General features: G+C 50.4%; 1 protein-coding gene across 5 annotated transcripts in view; it reads right to left on the reverse strand.

The window, feature by feature from the left end:
- Positions 1-1569: 1569 nt before the first annotated feature.
- Positions 1570-13992, reverse strand: part of PTBP2 (polypyrimidine tract binding protein 2) — a 50343-nt gene continuing 37920 nt past the window's right edge. Inside the window, exons 9-14 of one of the 5 annotated variants that reach the window (XM_054564960.1) lie at positions 8331-8485; positions 6879-6912; positions 6373-6465; positions 3347-3563; positions 3172-3249; positions 1570-3030 (exon numbers count right to left, since the gene is read on the reverse strand). In XM_054564960.1, the coding sequence (XP_054420935.1) occupies positions 2898-3030; positions 3172-3249; positions 3347-3563; positions 6373-6465; positions 6879-6912; positions 8331-8485 (710 nt within the window). In that variant the 3' untranslated portion in view covers positions 1570-2897. The remainder of the gene's footprint in view (positions 3031-3171; positions 3250-3346; positions 3564-6372; positions 6466-6878; positions 6913-8330; positions 8486-13992) is intronic. The other 4 variants (XM_054564963.1, XM_054564962.1, XM_054564961.1 and 1 more) reach the window with 4 other exon arrangements.

The raw sequence follows: 13992 nt of genomic DNA on the forward strand, positions 1-13992 counted from the left end.
CACGCGAGCCCAGGTGCCCGCCGTTGGGGCGGAGCCGCCAGGTCAGCGACACGCACCAGGCCTGACATTAACGCGGGAGGTGAGAGGCAGGTGGAGGAACCAGCAGAGGTTGTGAGTTGGGCCCTGATGCCGAGTTTGGGGTTCACTGGAGTCAGTTTTTTGCGTGTTTGGAATCTTTCGTACAAGTTAAAATTCCTTGACTGAAAATTCTGAACAAGGCCAGCACCAAACAAGGGGGTGAACTAGAAGCCAAGCTCTGGGCGTCCGCCCAGCTGGGAGGGAGCGGCGCCTGCGGAGCAATGCTCACGCACGCCCAGCCTCCGGACACAAACAGGCACTCCCCATTCGCTTCCCGCGTCACCGTGGAAGTCCGAGACCCCAGCCGCCTGTCCGATACTTAAATAAACTTTAAAAATCTCAAAATTAATGTCATGAGGTTCGATCAGAGGAGGGTCTGTGTCCAGACACCCTCATCTCGAAAAGGAGTGTGAGGCAGGAGGGCACCGAGTGCCCAGGGCTCGCTATGGGGTCTGTTTTTCTGCGTCTTTCAACACTTTATTTGGTCCTTGATGTGGACACTCTGATACTCTTTCTCAATGCTAATTCTATTATTTGCAAAATTTTAAACAAAAAATCATTAACTTAAAAGGGAAAGAAACTTATATAGAGTACAGACTCATATAAGAAAATAATTTCTATTGAATTCTCATCATCCAATTCCCAAGAAGTGGCACGGAGCTGAAACTGAAGCCAGCCCAGCCTGTGCCCGCTTCCCTGCATCCAGGTCCCGGCTGAGGCGGGCAGGCAGGGTGACCCCTCCACCTGTCCCCCGAGCCCGTCCTGCACAAACGCGCAGTTGCCCCGAGGTACGCTGTGACAGAGCCAGCCTGAGGAACATGTGTGGCGACGAAGCCAGCTGACACCAGCGGACTACGTGAGAAACGTGACCCACAGCACTTTGAGGAATGCAGGTGGCACCTTCGTGGACCCCTTTGAAGAGTGAAAGTCATAAATGCCTGCACACGTCTCTTCCCACCGTGGCCGCCGCGCAGCCCGGGTCCCGGGTCCTTCCCGACGGCGCAGCGGGCCCTGTCTCGGTGAGGGTGGGGGGCCCTCGGCCGACGGGCGGGGCGAGGGCGTGCGCAGGGCCGGGGACGGCCAAGGCCGACTGCAGGCAGCCGCTGCGGGAGGCGTGGGAGCCGCCGCAGCCCCAGCCGCCTGTTGCTGTCACAGCAGGTTGTACAGGGTGGGAAGGGGTAACCGTTGTGTTCTCCCGGGCGGCGGTCACCCGCTTCTAAATTAAAAAAAAAAAAAAAACCCGCCGGTGTAATTTCACAGCATCTCGGTTTATTGATGGAACAAAGCCACGGACTTGGACTGTTAGTCCTCCTTCCCCGCCCGGCAGAGCGCGGACAGGACCTCAGAAGCACAGTGGAGCGGAGACAGGAGGAGAGCCAAGGCAGCAGAGAGACAGAGGGTGTGCACAGAGCTGCAGAAGTGTTTATTGAGCATGCTACAGAGGCCAGCGGGTACACACAGGGAAAGGAAACCACCATCAAACCTCCCGACTTTGTTAGAAAATTAATTTTTAATTGTGCCGCTTTCAAACTATACTGAATTTTACATTTCTAAAGATGTAAAAACTCAACTAATAGAAAATATACATGACCATTCTGTCTACATAGATAACAGAATCTATGAATCTTGAAACTAAGTACATCGATTTCAAAAAAGTATTGGTCATTTAAACAGAATCAACAATTCAGATCGACAAGAACTGTTCAAATTAATTTGACCTGTAGATTCTGAGCCATGTTTTTATTAAAGTCAGATCTATTCCTAAATACAAAATATTTTGAAGATTTATTAAAACTGAATATTACAATGCAAGGTAAATTAAGACTAAAGGCACATAAACTTTGGTCCCACCTGGTTGTCAGTTTTAGAAAACTGCCACAAAATTAATCTTCCTGCAAATGTTTGCAGTACACTTTCTTTATCTTTGAAAAATACATGCACCAGTTCCTGAACTAGCTAGACCAGTCTTCACATGCTCAGAAATCCACAACCATATTCCAAATCTTAATTACAAACTAAGGATGGCAATATATATTTAAATGCACATAAGTCATGTCAACTTCAAAAACATCTACGAAAAATATTCAGCCACAAACAAGACATTACTTAGTGCTGACAGTTATATGACGCGTCCCACAAGAGCGTGTACAAAAGGTTAAGGTTCCACAACGCTTTCCACGTAGGGCTCAAACTTACAGAAATTAATACTCTGCATCTTGTTAATTTTAACTAATGCCTACATTCATAACTGAATCTAGACCAGAATTGTGAGATACGAAAGGCCAATGTTTTTGTAAAGCAATAAAGCCTAAGGCGGTAAAACTAAAAAAATGCTGCTTTATTCTTCACTATCCTATATCTTATTTGAGTAAATAGAAAGAAATGTGACAAGCCAATAATTGAAAGTAAGTTCCAAGCAGGAGAAAACAAAAACTTAACCTTTTTACACACCCCTGCCTAAACATATTGTAACCCCCATACAACAATGTGCCTAGACAACCAATTCCTTTGCGCTAGTAAATGCACAACAGCAACACTAGTTTTCCTTTTAAGGCACGTACGTCAACTAAGTTGAAAAAGGAAAATGAAACTGAGATTTTAAACAGACAATAAAAATGGCCTCCCCACCGAACAGATGAAACGCAGCAGCGAACAATGCCTCTGCCTTCACACTCGCCATTTTGTTTCAGAACCAAGGAATGATAACAGCATGAGGAAAAAAGAAAACAAGAAAAAAATCAAACTCTGGTCCCCACTCTTCTGAACAGTCCACAGGTGACGACACCAAACGCTGTGCTTCCCCTCCGCCGCCCGCCCTCCTAAATCGTCGACTTGGAGAAAGACACTCTCAGGTGGTGGTTCTCGCCCAGGTTGTAGTTGTGCAGGTCGATCAGGGCCTGGATGGCCTCCTCCACGGTGGCCATCTGCAGGAGCGCCATTTTGTGATCTCTTCTGAAACAAAACCACAAGGTCAGACACGCCGCACAGCGGGGGGCCTGCGCCACAAAGCCTGTCCAGACACGCAAACGTCTGTCAACGACAAGAACAGAAGTTACTTCACAAGAACTTTTAAGGACAAGAAAGTCTGCTTACTGAAAAAACTTGAACGCTTTCACAGTGCCCCCCGTGTTGGCAAACAGGGTCCGCAGGTCCTCCTCCGCTACCGAAGGGCTGGGGAGACGGGAGCAAAACGAGGGGCGGTCATTAACCAGCTCGGTACTTTATTTCTAAAGCTACACCCTTGATAAACTCCAGCTGTAACACTTACGGGATATTGGATAGATGAAGAGTTGCAGAAGGAGGAAAAATGTTCTGAAAGTTTTTGGATCCCGGTTTCTTAAAGCGATGCAACGGAGAATTACCGAAGTCTTTTGTGAGACCTTGGTCGTCGAGTCCCTCCCGAGGTAGTTGTACGGTCTGATGTTTAGACAGGGTGACACGGATGATTTTCCCATACATTTTCTGCCCATTAAGATGGTTCATGGCTGTGAAGAAGAAATAATGCCTACTACTACAAGAGTTGTAACGAAGTTCAAAGCAAAATGATTAAAAAATCTGAATTCTATGATTTAAAAAGTCATGAGTTTCTAGTAATGACGGGTGACAGACACGCAACCTGGCACAAAAGCTGCTTTCACAGAGTGGAAACCCGGGCTACAAACCGCTCTCTTCCTGACGCTCCTGATCAATCGCGTGCTGAGCCGCCCAGGAAAACAACTTGGCGCTCCTCTCCCACCTTTTCTCCCCCTGCTCCACACCCCGACCTCTCCTTTCCCCACCTGACGCTGCCATCCGTTTCGATCTGGGTACTCAGCCTCCTAATTTGCCCTCCTGTTCGATTATTCTTTTCTTCCAACCCGTCCTATGCACCGCAGTTCTGATCGTGTCATTACCTGCTTACAGCGATCAAGTCCACGCGCACTCCGACATCCTCCCCAGCGGGACCCCAGCGTGCCGACCTCTCGGCCGGGCCCACGGTGCCCGCGCACCCGCACTGCCTGCTCCGGCTGGACAGGCCCCTCCGAGCCAGCGCTAGAGGGCCGCCCCGCTGCTCTAGCCCTGGCACCGCCCGCACACACACAGGGGTGGCTTCACAACAGCAGGGCTCGGACATGCATTCCTGTCCTCCTGAAGCACAGCGCCAGCACACAGACCGGGAGGTCCACGGAGGCAGGAACCGCGCCCCGACCCCGCCCCAGCGGAAACACGGTGCGTCCCGCGGCCACCGCCTTCCCCAGGCAGCCGCAGGCTAACGAGCGGGCCCGAGGTGGGAGAAAAGTCACACGTGCCGTGTTTCGTGCACTGGTCGCCAGAGACAGGACCCTCCCCAAAGCCGCCTGCTGCAGCCCAGCCGAAGGCCTGGCCCCACGACTCCCAGCGTCACATGGTGGCTGCACAGGCCCATGGCGGCCACAGGAGCCCCGCCAGAGACCAGGGGGCTGAGGACAGGACACCGACTCCCAGCTGCCTGGATCGGGGCAGCCACACCCCATCCCACCGGGGGCCGCCCGCCACCTGTTAAACCGGCCCTGCTAGGGCGGGACACACCCGTTAAACGGAAACAGGTCTGAAAAGGAAAATGCTGTGATGGTGTAAGGCGCCAGGACATATTCTTTCATAATATAACACCTGATTTATGTAATACTTTCATTATCACTTAGCTTTCTTTGAAATTCCCACTAAAATCACTTCTTTGATAGCAAAACAATGAGAAATATTAAGTTACTTGCCACTATATAGTCCAGAAACTCTGACTCCTATTAACAAGTCAAAGCTCTAGTGACCCGATCTTCTAAAAATTAGGGCTGTTGACAATGTCAGTGAAGGTGTTACGCACCGATCCCTCGAAGCTCTGCCCCCCCACCCCGTGACTGCTTGGAGACAGGCCCCCGAGCCTGGATGGACGAGGTCATCGGCAGGAAGACGAGTCCCATGAGAAGGCGCGCCCGGGGGCTTAGGAAAGGCCCGCGCAGACCGAGGGTGCAGATGCAGGGCCCTGGCCAGACACGCAGCCGCCGGCACCTCGCTCTGGGCCTTCCAGCCCCCAGGGCTGCGGGAAAGGAAGGTCGGCCGTGCGGGCCGCTCGGCCTGTGCTATTGCGTCACGGCAGCCCAAGCAGACTGATGCAAGTCCTTCATGAGACACAACCGAAACCTGAAAGGGTCTGGCTGAATGCCCCCTCCGGGACTCTTCAACCACGGCGGCCGTGCAGACCCTATTTTCAGGGGGTCACGCCCCCCATAGCTCCCACGGGGACAACGAACAAAACACAGCCCTGGAGGCTGCTCTGTGCACAGGGGTCGCACTGAAAACTGCCCCGGCCCCCCGCCCCCGCCCCGAGCCCAGCGCTGCAGGGGCGGGGAAGGCGCAAAGGCCGGCCAGGGCTCCTCCCTGTGTCTCCGTGCAGACAGACCCACACTTTCGAAGTGGGAAAAGCCAGGCGTGCCCAGGCCTACCCTGCACCGGCCTCAGCGACCACAGCCCCGGTAAACACGAAGCCCGACTTGCTTCCTTCCGCCTGTCTCCAAAGGCCAGGAGACCAGTGTGTCAGGCCACCGGCTTGTCTCATTAGACGTAACACCAACGCCACAGCAGTCCTTCCACCAAAAATGGCAACTTTCAGAACTAGCAATGTGCATACAATCAGTCTGAGGCACCATCAATCCTGAACCTCAACCAACAGGATTCTAGGCTAAGAACAAACGTTCTTTACAGACAGTCACGTTGTGTGTGTGCAGTTATAGTCTAACTTTATGGGGTTTGTCTTTGTTTAGAGAGTCAAATGAGGTATTAATTAAAATCACCAAATTAGCCAAGTAAAAATGTAACTTGACTAAAGTCTATTTTAAGATTCTGAAAGGGATTAATGGTTGTCTCTGGCACAGGTTTTTCATTTTGAAAGAACCTGATGTCTTCAAGATCCACTTCCCCTGCCTCGCGCACGGCGCCAGCGGCTCGGCGTCCCAGGGCGTGTGCAGGGAGGGAGCCCGCCCCAGAGCCTGTGACGCCAGTGCCGCGGCTCTCCCCGCAGCTGTCCCTGTGCGCTGCAGCCTGGGCCCCTCTTCCCTTGGCCTGAGCGTGAGAACCAGCAGGAGGAGAGCAGAAAATACACGTTAGGTTCCCCACCTGCCACTATTTACATTAAAGTATGACAATCAGCTTGACATTCTGAGCGCTGCCGCGTAAAAAGTACAAGGTTTCTTACTAACACACAGGGGTCTGCGCTTACTCACGGGCCTGCATGAGCTATTTGGAATCAGACTCGAGGAGGCAGAGGGAACAAAGTCATCTCACCGAGCTGGGACTGGTTTCCGTCGGCCATCTGGATGAGGGCGCTGTCCTTCTTGTTGTACAAAATCTTCACGCGCTGCACGTCTCCATAAACACCTTTGGTGGGGCCACAGAGAGGTAATCCAAAAATAGCATTAACTTTATGTGCAAGTCAGCTAAAGATTATCTTTTTGACATATTAATGAAACATTCAGACATCAACATGATCACTCATTCAAACTCATCAGTCTCACAAATGAATAAAGAAAGATCAAGATTTTGAACAGTGAATTTTGAAAAGAACAAATTTTGATAAACCCTCAAAGCTATGTGAATGATATTAAAGACCATGCAAAATAAATCAGCATGCATTAAAACAAATTTTGTGTCTATGGAGAGTTTTAAATAGCAAAGAAAAATAGCAAAAGATTTACTATTCAACTTTAAGCCAAAGTGCTAGCTACAAATAAGAATTAAGGTGAAAACAAAATCAAATCAATAATAAAAGTATAGTGCTAACAATAACATACCGAAGAGGGTAAACAGACTTTGGGGCGTAACCATCTTTAGAAGGAGAGAAGAGCAAGCAGCGTAAGACAAGGAGAGAGAAGAGTCGAGGAAGAGCGGAGATGAACAGATCATCCATAACGAAGGGTGGTTCCCGCAGAATGGTGAGGTGGTCATGGATCATGGTTCAAGGCGGTTAATTGGGGCAAGTTGGTCCGAGGAACGTTTGTTCAAGCACAGAAGCATGAACATAGGGAATGGAGACGGGGAATGAAGACAAGGACAAGGAAAATAAAGGACAAGACGGGGGAGGGGATGGGCGTTTGGGAAAGACAAGGAAAGGGAAGGTGAACACACAGGGAAAAGGATGAAATGGGGAAGGGAAACAGCAATGCAGAAGAAAAAAATAAGGAATCGGGGAACAAAAAAAAATAAAATATAGGTCAGTACATAGGAAATGCAGGAATTTGGTCAGAAAATGGTTTATGTACTGTACAAGAAAAACTGAGTAAAATGTAGTCATCCAAGACAAATATGGGTAAAGTACATCTACACCAAGGAGTAAATTACAGCATTTCATCTCAACATGGGGCGGGGGCATGCACAGGGACCGTAAACTCTCGACGGGACTGCGTAAGCATGGCTGGTTATGAAATGCAGGCAAAATTTTTAAAAGAAAAACAAAGGCACTCTGATTCAAACATTTTAGCATGCAGAACTGTGAATGACAATCGTTTAAATGATAAAATAAGCTTAATGTTCGTATTAACAGAGGCCAGTTAAAAATGAAACATATTCCAATTAGACACCGTAAACCGATACATTGAGCCTCCCACATTTCATACCAGCTCTCACGGCAAAGTAAAGTGTACCAGACATAAAATGTACAACTAAAAATAACTCAGCAATGAATTTCATTTAACAAGGGGGGAGATAAAGCTGAAAAATATTTTTAGGAGACAATGACTAATAACTGCAAAGAAAAAATTACTAAGAAAGACTGGAAGAGGGCCTCGTCAAGATCTTTGGAAGAACCTTCAAAGAAAAATGTATTAGAGTAGTTCACATAAAATAAGATTTAAAAAAATGCAATGACACATAAGCATGAAATGAACAAGCAAATAATTAGAAAAGGCAAAGAGCAAAATTGTTTTACAGTTAAATCTGCAAATTGGATTACATTTGCCTTTGAGAATAACAAAAAGATAAAAAGCGAAACTACTGTACTTCACCATATTTTTCTTAGGAAAAATAGGTAGGTTAAAATATATACATATTTAAAGATATGACTGTCTAAGGAAATAAAGTATTACTTAAACAAGTACATAGATTTTATTCAGAAGTAGAAACATACAAAAATACTTTGACTAATGAATACATAAAAAGAAAGGCAAGTGCAAAATGAAATCAACATGAAGAGCTTTCACAGATGGAGTGGAGTCACAGGACGGACACGACACGACCAGGCCACTAACCTCCTCGTTCAGATTGCTAACCAGCAGGACCGTGTTGCCGCCCGCGGAGACTCCGGGCATCCCCACGCGGCCCGCCGCCGCCGCAGCCGCGGCCGCCGCGGCGTTTGGAATGGCCAGAGGGCTCAGAGCTCCTGGAACAGCTGCAACAGGAAGCCCTAATTTTAAAATAAAGCGTATTTTACGAAACACACACAAGTCTTTTACAAACACCAACGTAAGTGCGGAGGATGCCCGGCTTCGGGCCGACCGCTCCACATGGGTCCTCCAAGCTAGTTTTTGTAAACACTTAGAAAACTGGTTTGCTGATAGGGGGTTGGTAGAGAAAAACAACTGCTTTCAGTGAAATCGTTAAATATTAGAACTAAGGTACATACCTGTATTATGTTAAAAAATTAAATAGAAAATATTCCATTTCCTATGGAAAAGCAAAGAAAGCATAAAGAATAGTTCCAAGTCAGAGACTTGAAAAATTCACTTCCACGGTTTATAGTGAGAAGTCTCATTTAAAAAAGAAATCATCTTCAACAGAATAGTAACTCATACTTTTTTTTTTTACTCAAGTGCTATCATCTTCATAAAGTCACAGCTGAAATCAAACAAGCAATTACAACTTACGGAACTAGTGAAGTCCACAGTCCCTACCGAACAGCGATTTCCAACCCGTGCGCCCCAAGGCTTTTTAAAACACGCAGAACCCGACTCCTTTTAGTCAGAGGCGCTGACCTCTTTTCCCTTTGATCGTCAAATCAGTGAATGACAAGAGCCAACACAATAGCCATCTGGTGTGAGTGAATCAAAATTATACCTGTTTTTTGGTCAGGCTGGCAAAAAATATATTTTTTGGTGTGCTGAAGAATTTTCATAGATCGTGTGTCGAGAAATTCAGGCTGAAAACAGCTGCTTACAGACAAATCACACTGAGCATTTTTTAATTCATTCAAAGAGCCTGAAGAAAATGTTACCAAAATCTGTTTAATTCCAAACAAACAGTTACAGTGAACACAAGTCTCTCAATTACAACACTCCCCATGGAAAGAACAAGCAAAGGCCACCGTTTCAGCCTCTCTCGGCGCCTCCCACCGCTGCCCGCCGGCCTCAGCCCTTCCCTGTTCCTGCTCTCCGGTCTGCGCTGTTCTACCAGTCCCTTCCCAGGACCTCTGAGCTACTTTCCAATGAACAATGAACTTGGAACCCTTTATCCCTTAAATTCTTACACACCAGCTTATTTCTCAATAAATATGAGTTCATTAAAGAAATGAATGTATGTCCCTTTCTCCTTTCCCAAGATAAACAAACGAACATCGGACCTAAAGGACATGGACTTGGGCCCCTGCCCCGGGCGCCAACGGGCCCTGAGCCCTGCGGTCCCACGAGCTGGCCTTTTACTTCCTCTCTCTTTCCAGCCTCCTCGTGTGTGGCACAGGGAAGTGCTGTTACTGTTTGGTTTCAGACACCTTTCCTTTAGTCAGGGTTTTCCGTTTTTGTTTTTAATCTTTTTACTTGGGAAACCCCTGGGACCACCCAGGGCCAGTCCGAAGGCTTCTTAAGACGCCCGGCGGGCGCCTTCCTGCTGCGCCGTTCTCGTCCGTGCTGGGCAGCACCCGCCTCTGGGACAGTTTGTTCCTCATCCACCAGCCTGCTCTGGAGGAGTCTGGTCTATGAATTTCTGCCCACACTGTGTTTTGGAATCCTCCCCCCTTTTTCTTATTTCTCCACTTTTCTTTCTTTCTTAGATTTTACTTTTTGTTTTGGAAAATTCCCATGGTATACGAAAGTAGAGAGACTAGAGAATAATGAACCGCATGTACCCATTCTATCGCTCACTCTGGTCTCAGCCACGCACCCATTTTATCTTTACAGTAAATTCCAGAATTAAGGATCTCACTGTATCACGGAGACGTCGCGCATCTAGCACTTACTAATTAGCCTTTCCCTGGTGCCTCTCTGCATCCACCAGTGTGGCTCTTTCTAACCGGAGCTGCTCCTGCCTGCCTCACTCGCCTCTCCACGTTCAATGCCAGGGCTCTCGGTACACAAATAGGTTGCTGCCACTTAGCCTTAGGTGGGTCTCTGCACTGGACGTCAGCATCAGGTACAGAGACACACGTTCCCAACTCCAGGCCCCGCCCTCCCAGTAACTGCGACTCTCACGGGGCCGCCGCCGCCGCCGCCTCCCGTGAACAGTGTCCCCCTCTGTGTTCACCGAGCTGTGGCTGGAGGCACATGGCACCCAACTCAAGCTGCCGAGACCACAATGAGCAGTGGCAGCAAAGGCGACAGCAGACACTGCTTTGTGAATCGCCACTTGTCTCCTGGCCCGTAACTGGCTACCTTCTGGTGGGAAAAGTTAACCTGAGACTTTTGTTAAGTTCCTTAGTGTTGATGGGGTCCAGCTGACCACACACACGCTCTACAATACACCACATGCAGCAGAACAAAACGCAGTCATCAGCCCCCAAATTCCCTTTTAACAATATATAACTAGCTTTAAACAATCCAGGCCATTTGTCTATTTTCCACAATAAAATTAAAATCAATTTAATTTCTATATCATTATCAATCCTAATAGGCAAGAAGCAATAATTCTCAGTCTATTATTCCAAAAAGAACTCTGAAAAACTACTCATCAAAATTAAAGTATCAAAAAGTTCCCTCTCCTTAACGTTTTCTTTGTACATTTCTTGATTTTACAAGCATCGCCTGTTGATTAAAACACTCCGTACCGCCTCCTGCTCACACACTGGAGTTGTCTCGAACGCTGTGCCCACAGAGAAGCCCTCTGGCTCCCTCCTCTCCTCCCCCACCCAGGCCCCGCTCGCCATCCCTCCTCTAATTCTTCCGACGTTCCGATCCTCCTGTTCCCACTCAACCACTGAACTTGTGCTTGGCCTGCGGGGTGGCCAGTCCCTTTCCGGCCTCCCGTGACCTGCCTTCGCCCCGTGGCCAGGGTGCTCCAGCGTCCTTCCCGCCAACCACCGAACACTCGGCAATGCCCGGCCTGGAGAAACCCAGTCTCACGTCTTGGCTCCGCTCTCACCTAGGTTTGGAAAGTATTAGGGATAAAACCATATGGAACCCTGGCTGGGGAGCTCGGCTGGTCAGAGCGTTGTCCCAACACACCAAGGTCGTGGGTTCAATCCCCAGCCAGGGCCCATACAGCCATCAACCCGCGAATGCACAAATAAGTGGAACAACAAAGCCATGTTTCTCTCTCTCCCCCTAAAAATCAATCAGTAAAAATTTTTTGAAGTGGAGTAAAAATACACACACCCCCCCACACCCAAACTGATTCCACAGATATTAGCTGATTCCCTAGTGTATTCCAAACATTCCGAAAATAGTACACCCCACTTACGCCCTGTAGCCTACCCTCAATTTCATTATGCTTAATACGGGTCTTGTAAGACCGAGATAATTCCTAAACTCTTCAACCAGCTTCCAAAGTCCTCCCTTCCACCCGTCCCCCTTCCCCTTTTCTCACAAAGCTACAGCGATGCCCCTAAATTTCTGCAAGTTGGATAAAACTCCCGGCCAGTCCGCACAACCTCCCAGACCCGAGCAGTTCCACTGCCGTCCTGGCCCGCGCTCCCCGCAGCCGCCGCCTGCCCACGGCACGGAGCCGCCCCCGGACCCCGCCCCCCCCCCGCTTGCAGACCTCGTCAAAGAGCAGCCGCGCCATCACGTCCCCACCCCGAACCCCCTCTGATCCGGCCTCCGCACACTCCTGCGAACCGCCTCACGGTAACTGCGACCCGCAGAGGTGGCCCCCTGGCAATGCTGTGCGTCTCCGCCCTCGGTTCCTGCTAAAAACGCCCACGGCCTGAAGTTCCAATTTCCGGTCTCTAACCCGCTTCCTCTCTCTCACCTGAGGCACCGTAACCCCAAGGGGTAAAGATCACACCCCCCAGACCTCCGCTCCGGTCCGAGGCTGCGTGTCCTCCGCCCGGCGGCCGCCCCACGTTGACGCCCCGTGAGGCACCGGGCCAGGGAGACGCCGCGCGCCCTGCCCGTTCTCGCGTTTCTCCGCCTCCGGCTCGCGCCGCCCCGGCCTCGCAGCCGCGCTCACGCGGACGCCCCGCCGCCGGCAGCCCCGGGCCGCGCCGCGGCCTCTCCCACCGCCCGCGGGCCCAGGCCTCCCTCGGCCACACACCGGCCGCTCCCCAAACGTCAGCGCCTGCTGTGGCTTTTTGATCCTCCTTTTTTCCTTGTCCAAATCAAACGGCCTGTGGTCCATAAAACAGTGTCACAGCAATAGAAAACGGGTGGAATAAACGGGGGGAAAACGGGGGGGGGGGGGAAACAGTAAAAGGGCAGGACTCGCCTATCTACCGCACGCCGGGCATCGCGCCGGAGGCCCCGCGCAGCGCCCACCGCCCGTTCGCCGGCGCGGACCGGGGCCAGGCTGCCGGCGCCCAGCTCGGCCTCGGCCGCTCACCCGCCACGGGAATCTGAGCCAACTGCCGACCGCCCTTGGTCCCGGCGTCTAAGTCTAGACAATGGGGGAATAAGGGTCACTTCCTTTAGGGATGATGCGAGAACTCACAAGGAAAAGGCCAAGAATAAGGCCCGGCACGGAGCGCACTCAGCAAACGGCCTGTCTCCGCGTCTCCGCGCGCGGCACAGACGCGGGCCCCCAGCTTCCCGCGGTGCCCGCCGCCAGGCCCGGGGGCCGCAGAGGGACGCCTGCCCGACCGGGGCGCTCCGCCTTGTAGCTTCCTTTGGCCATTTCACCGGAAGTGTCATTCAGTGAGCTCGACTGCGATGGGGTTACATTACAGAATTACACGCTTATGGTTTCATAATACAAGATTCTGTAATAAAAGTGGGACGTTATTTGTGCCGGACCCTGCCTATAAAAGGAAGAGCTCCAAGCAGTAAAGGTGGAATCTCACGAATTTTAACCGAGTAATTTTCCAAATAGTTATTCCTATGGCAGAAGCCATTCCCAAGACACATCTAGACACAGAGAGCAGTGCCTGATTTTTATGGGACGCACAGACGGTACAGACAGGACAGCTGACGCCCCTCGGCCAGTCCCTGGCACCCGGAAGGGCGGTGCCCCAGGCTCCCCCCGCGGGGTCAGGCTCCTCAGAAATTTTCAACGAACACAGAAGGAATGTGTGCGCCCCGATGCAAGGAGAGCGCCGCGGTCAGCAGCCGACCCACACCACGCTGACCGCGTGGCCCGCCCCGCACCCACGGAGCCGGCCCTTGCAGGGCGCAGCCTCCGGGAGCCACCAGCCACAGGCCCGGGCGGCCCTTCAGAGGGCCACGCGCAGCGCACGCCACCAAAGGCATCTTTTGAGGCAACGGAAGAAGTCCATGACCGGCTGGGTATTCAGCGACATCTTAGGACATCGCCATCAAACCGGTCACTGTGGTAGCACAGGGTAATGCTGGAGGTGCCACGCCGAGACGCCAAGGTCGGCTTCGCGGCACAAGAGACCAGGAACAGGGAAAGCCAGCGTGGGAGCTACCGCATCAAGATGATGCGCATGCAGGATTCGCTACAGGAATGTATGAGGACTCAAAGCTTTGACAATACAGGTTTTCGAAATTACCATGTGAATAACCCATTCAAAAGTAACAAAGGAAAACAGCTTTCAGAAATTATTTAAAAAGTCGCATTTACTAAATTTGAAATGTTTTATATTTTAAAAAT

Source organism: Pteronotus mesoamericanus, unplaced genomic scaffold (genome assembly GCF_021234165.1).
Source record: "Pteronotus mesoamericanus isolate MK-2021 breed Mesoamerican mustached bat unplaced genomic scaffold, CSHL_Meso_final scaffold_99, whole genome shotgun sequence".
NCBI classification, from domain to species: Eukaryota; Metazoa; Chordata; class Mammalia; order Chiroptera; family Mormoopidae; genus Pteronotus; species Pteronotus mesoamericanus.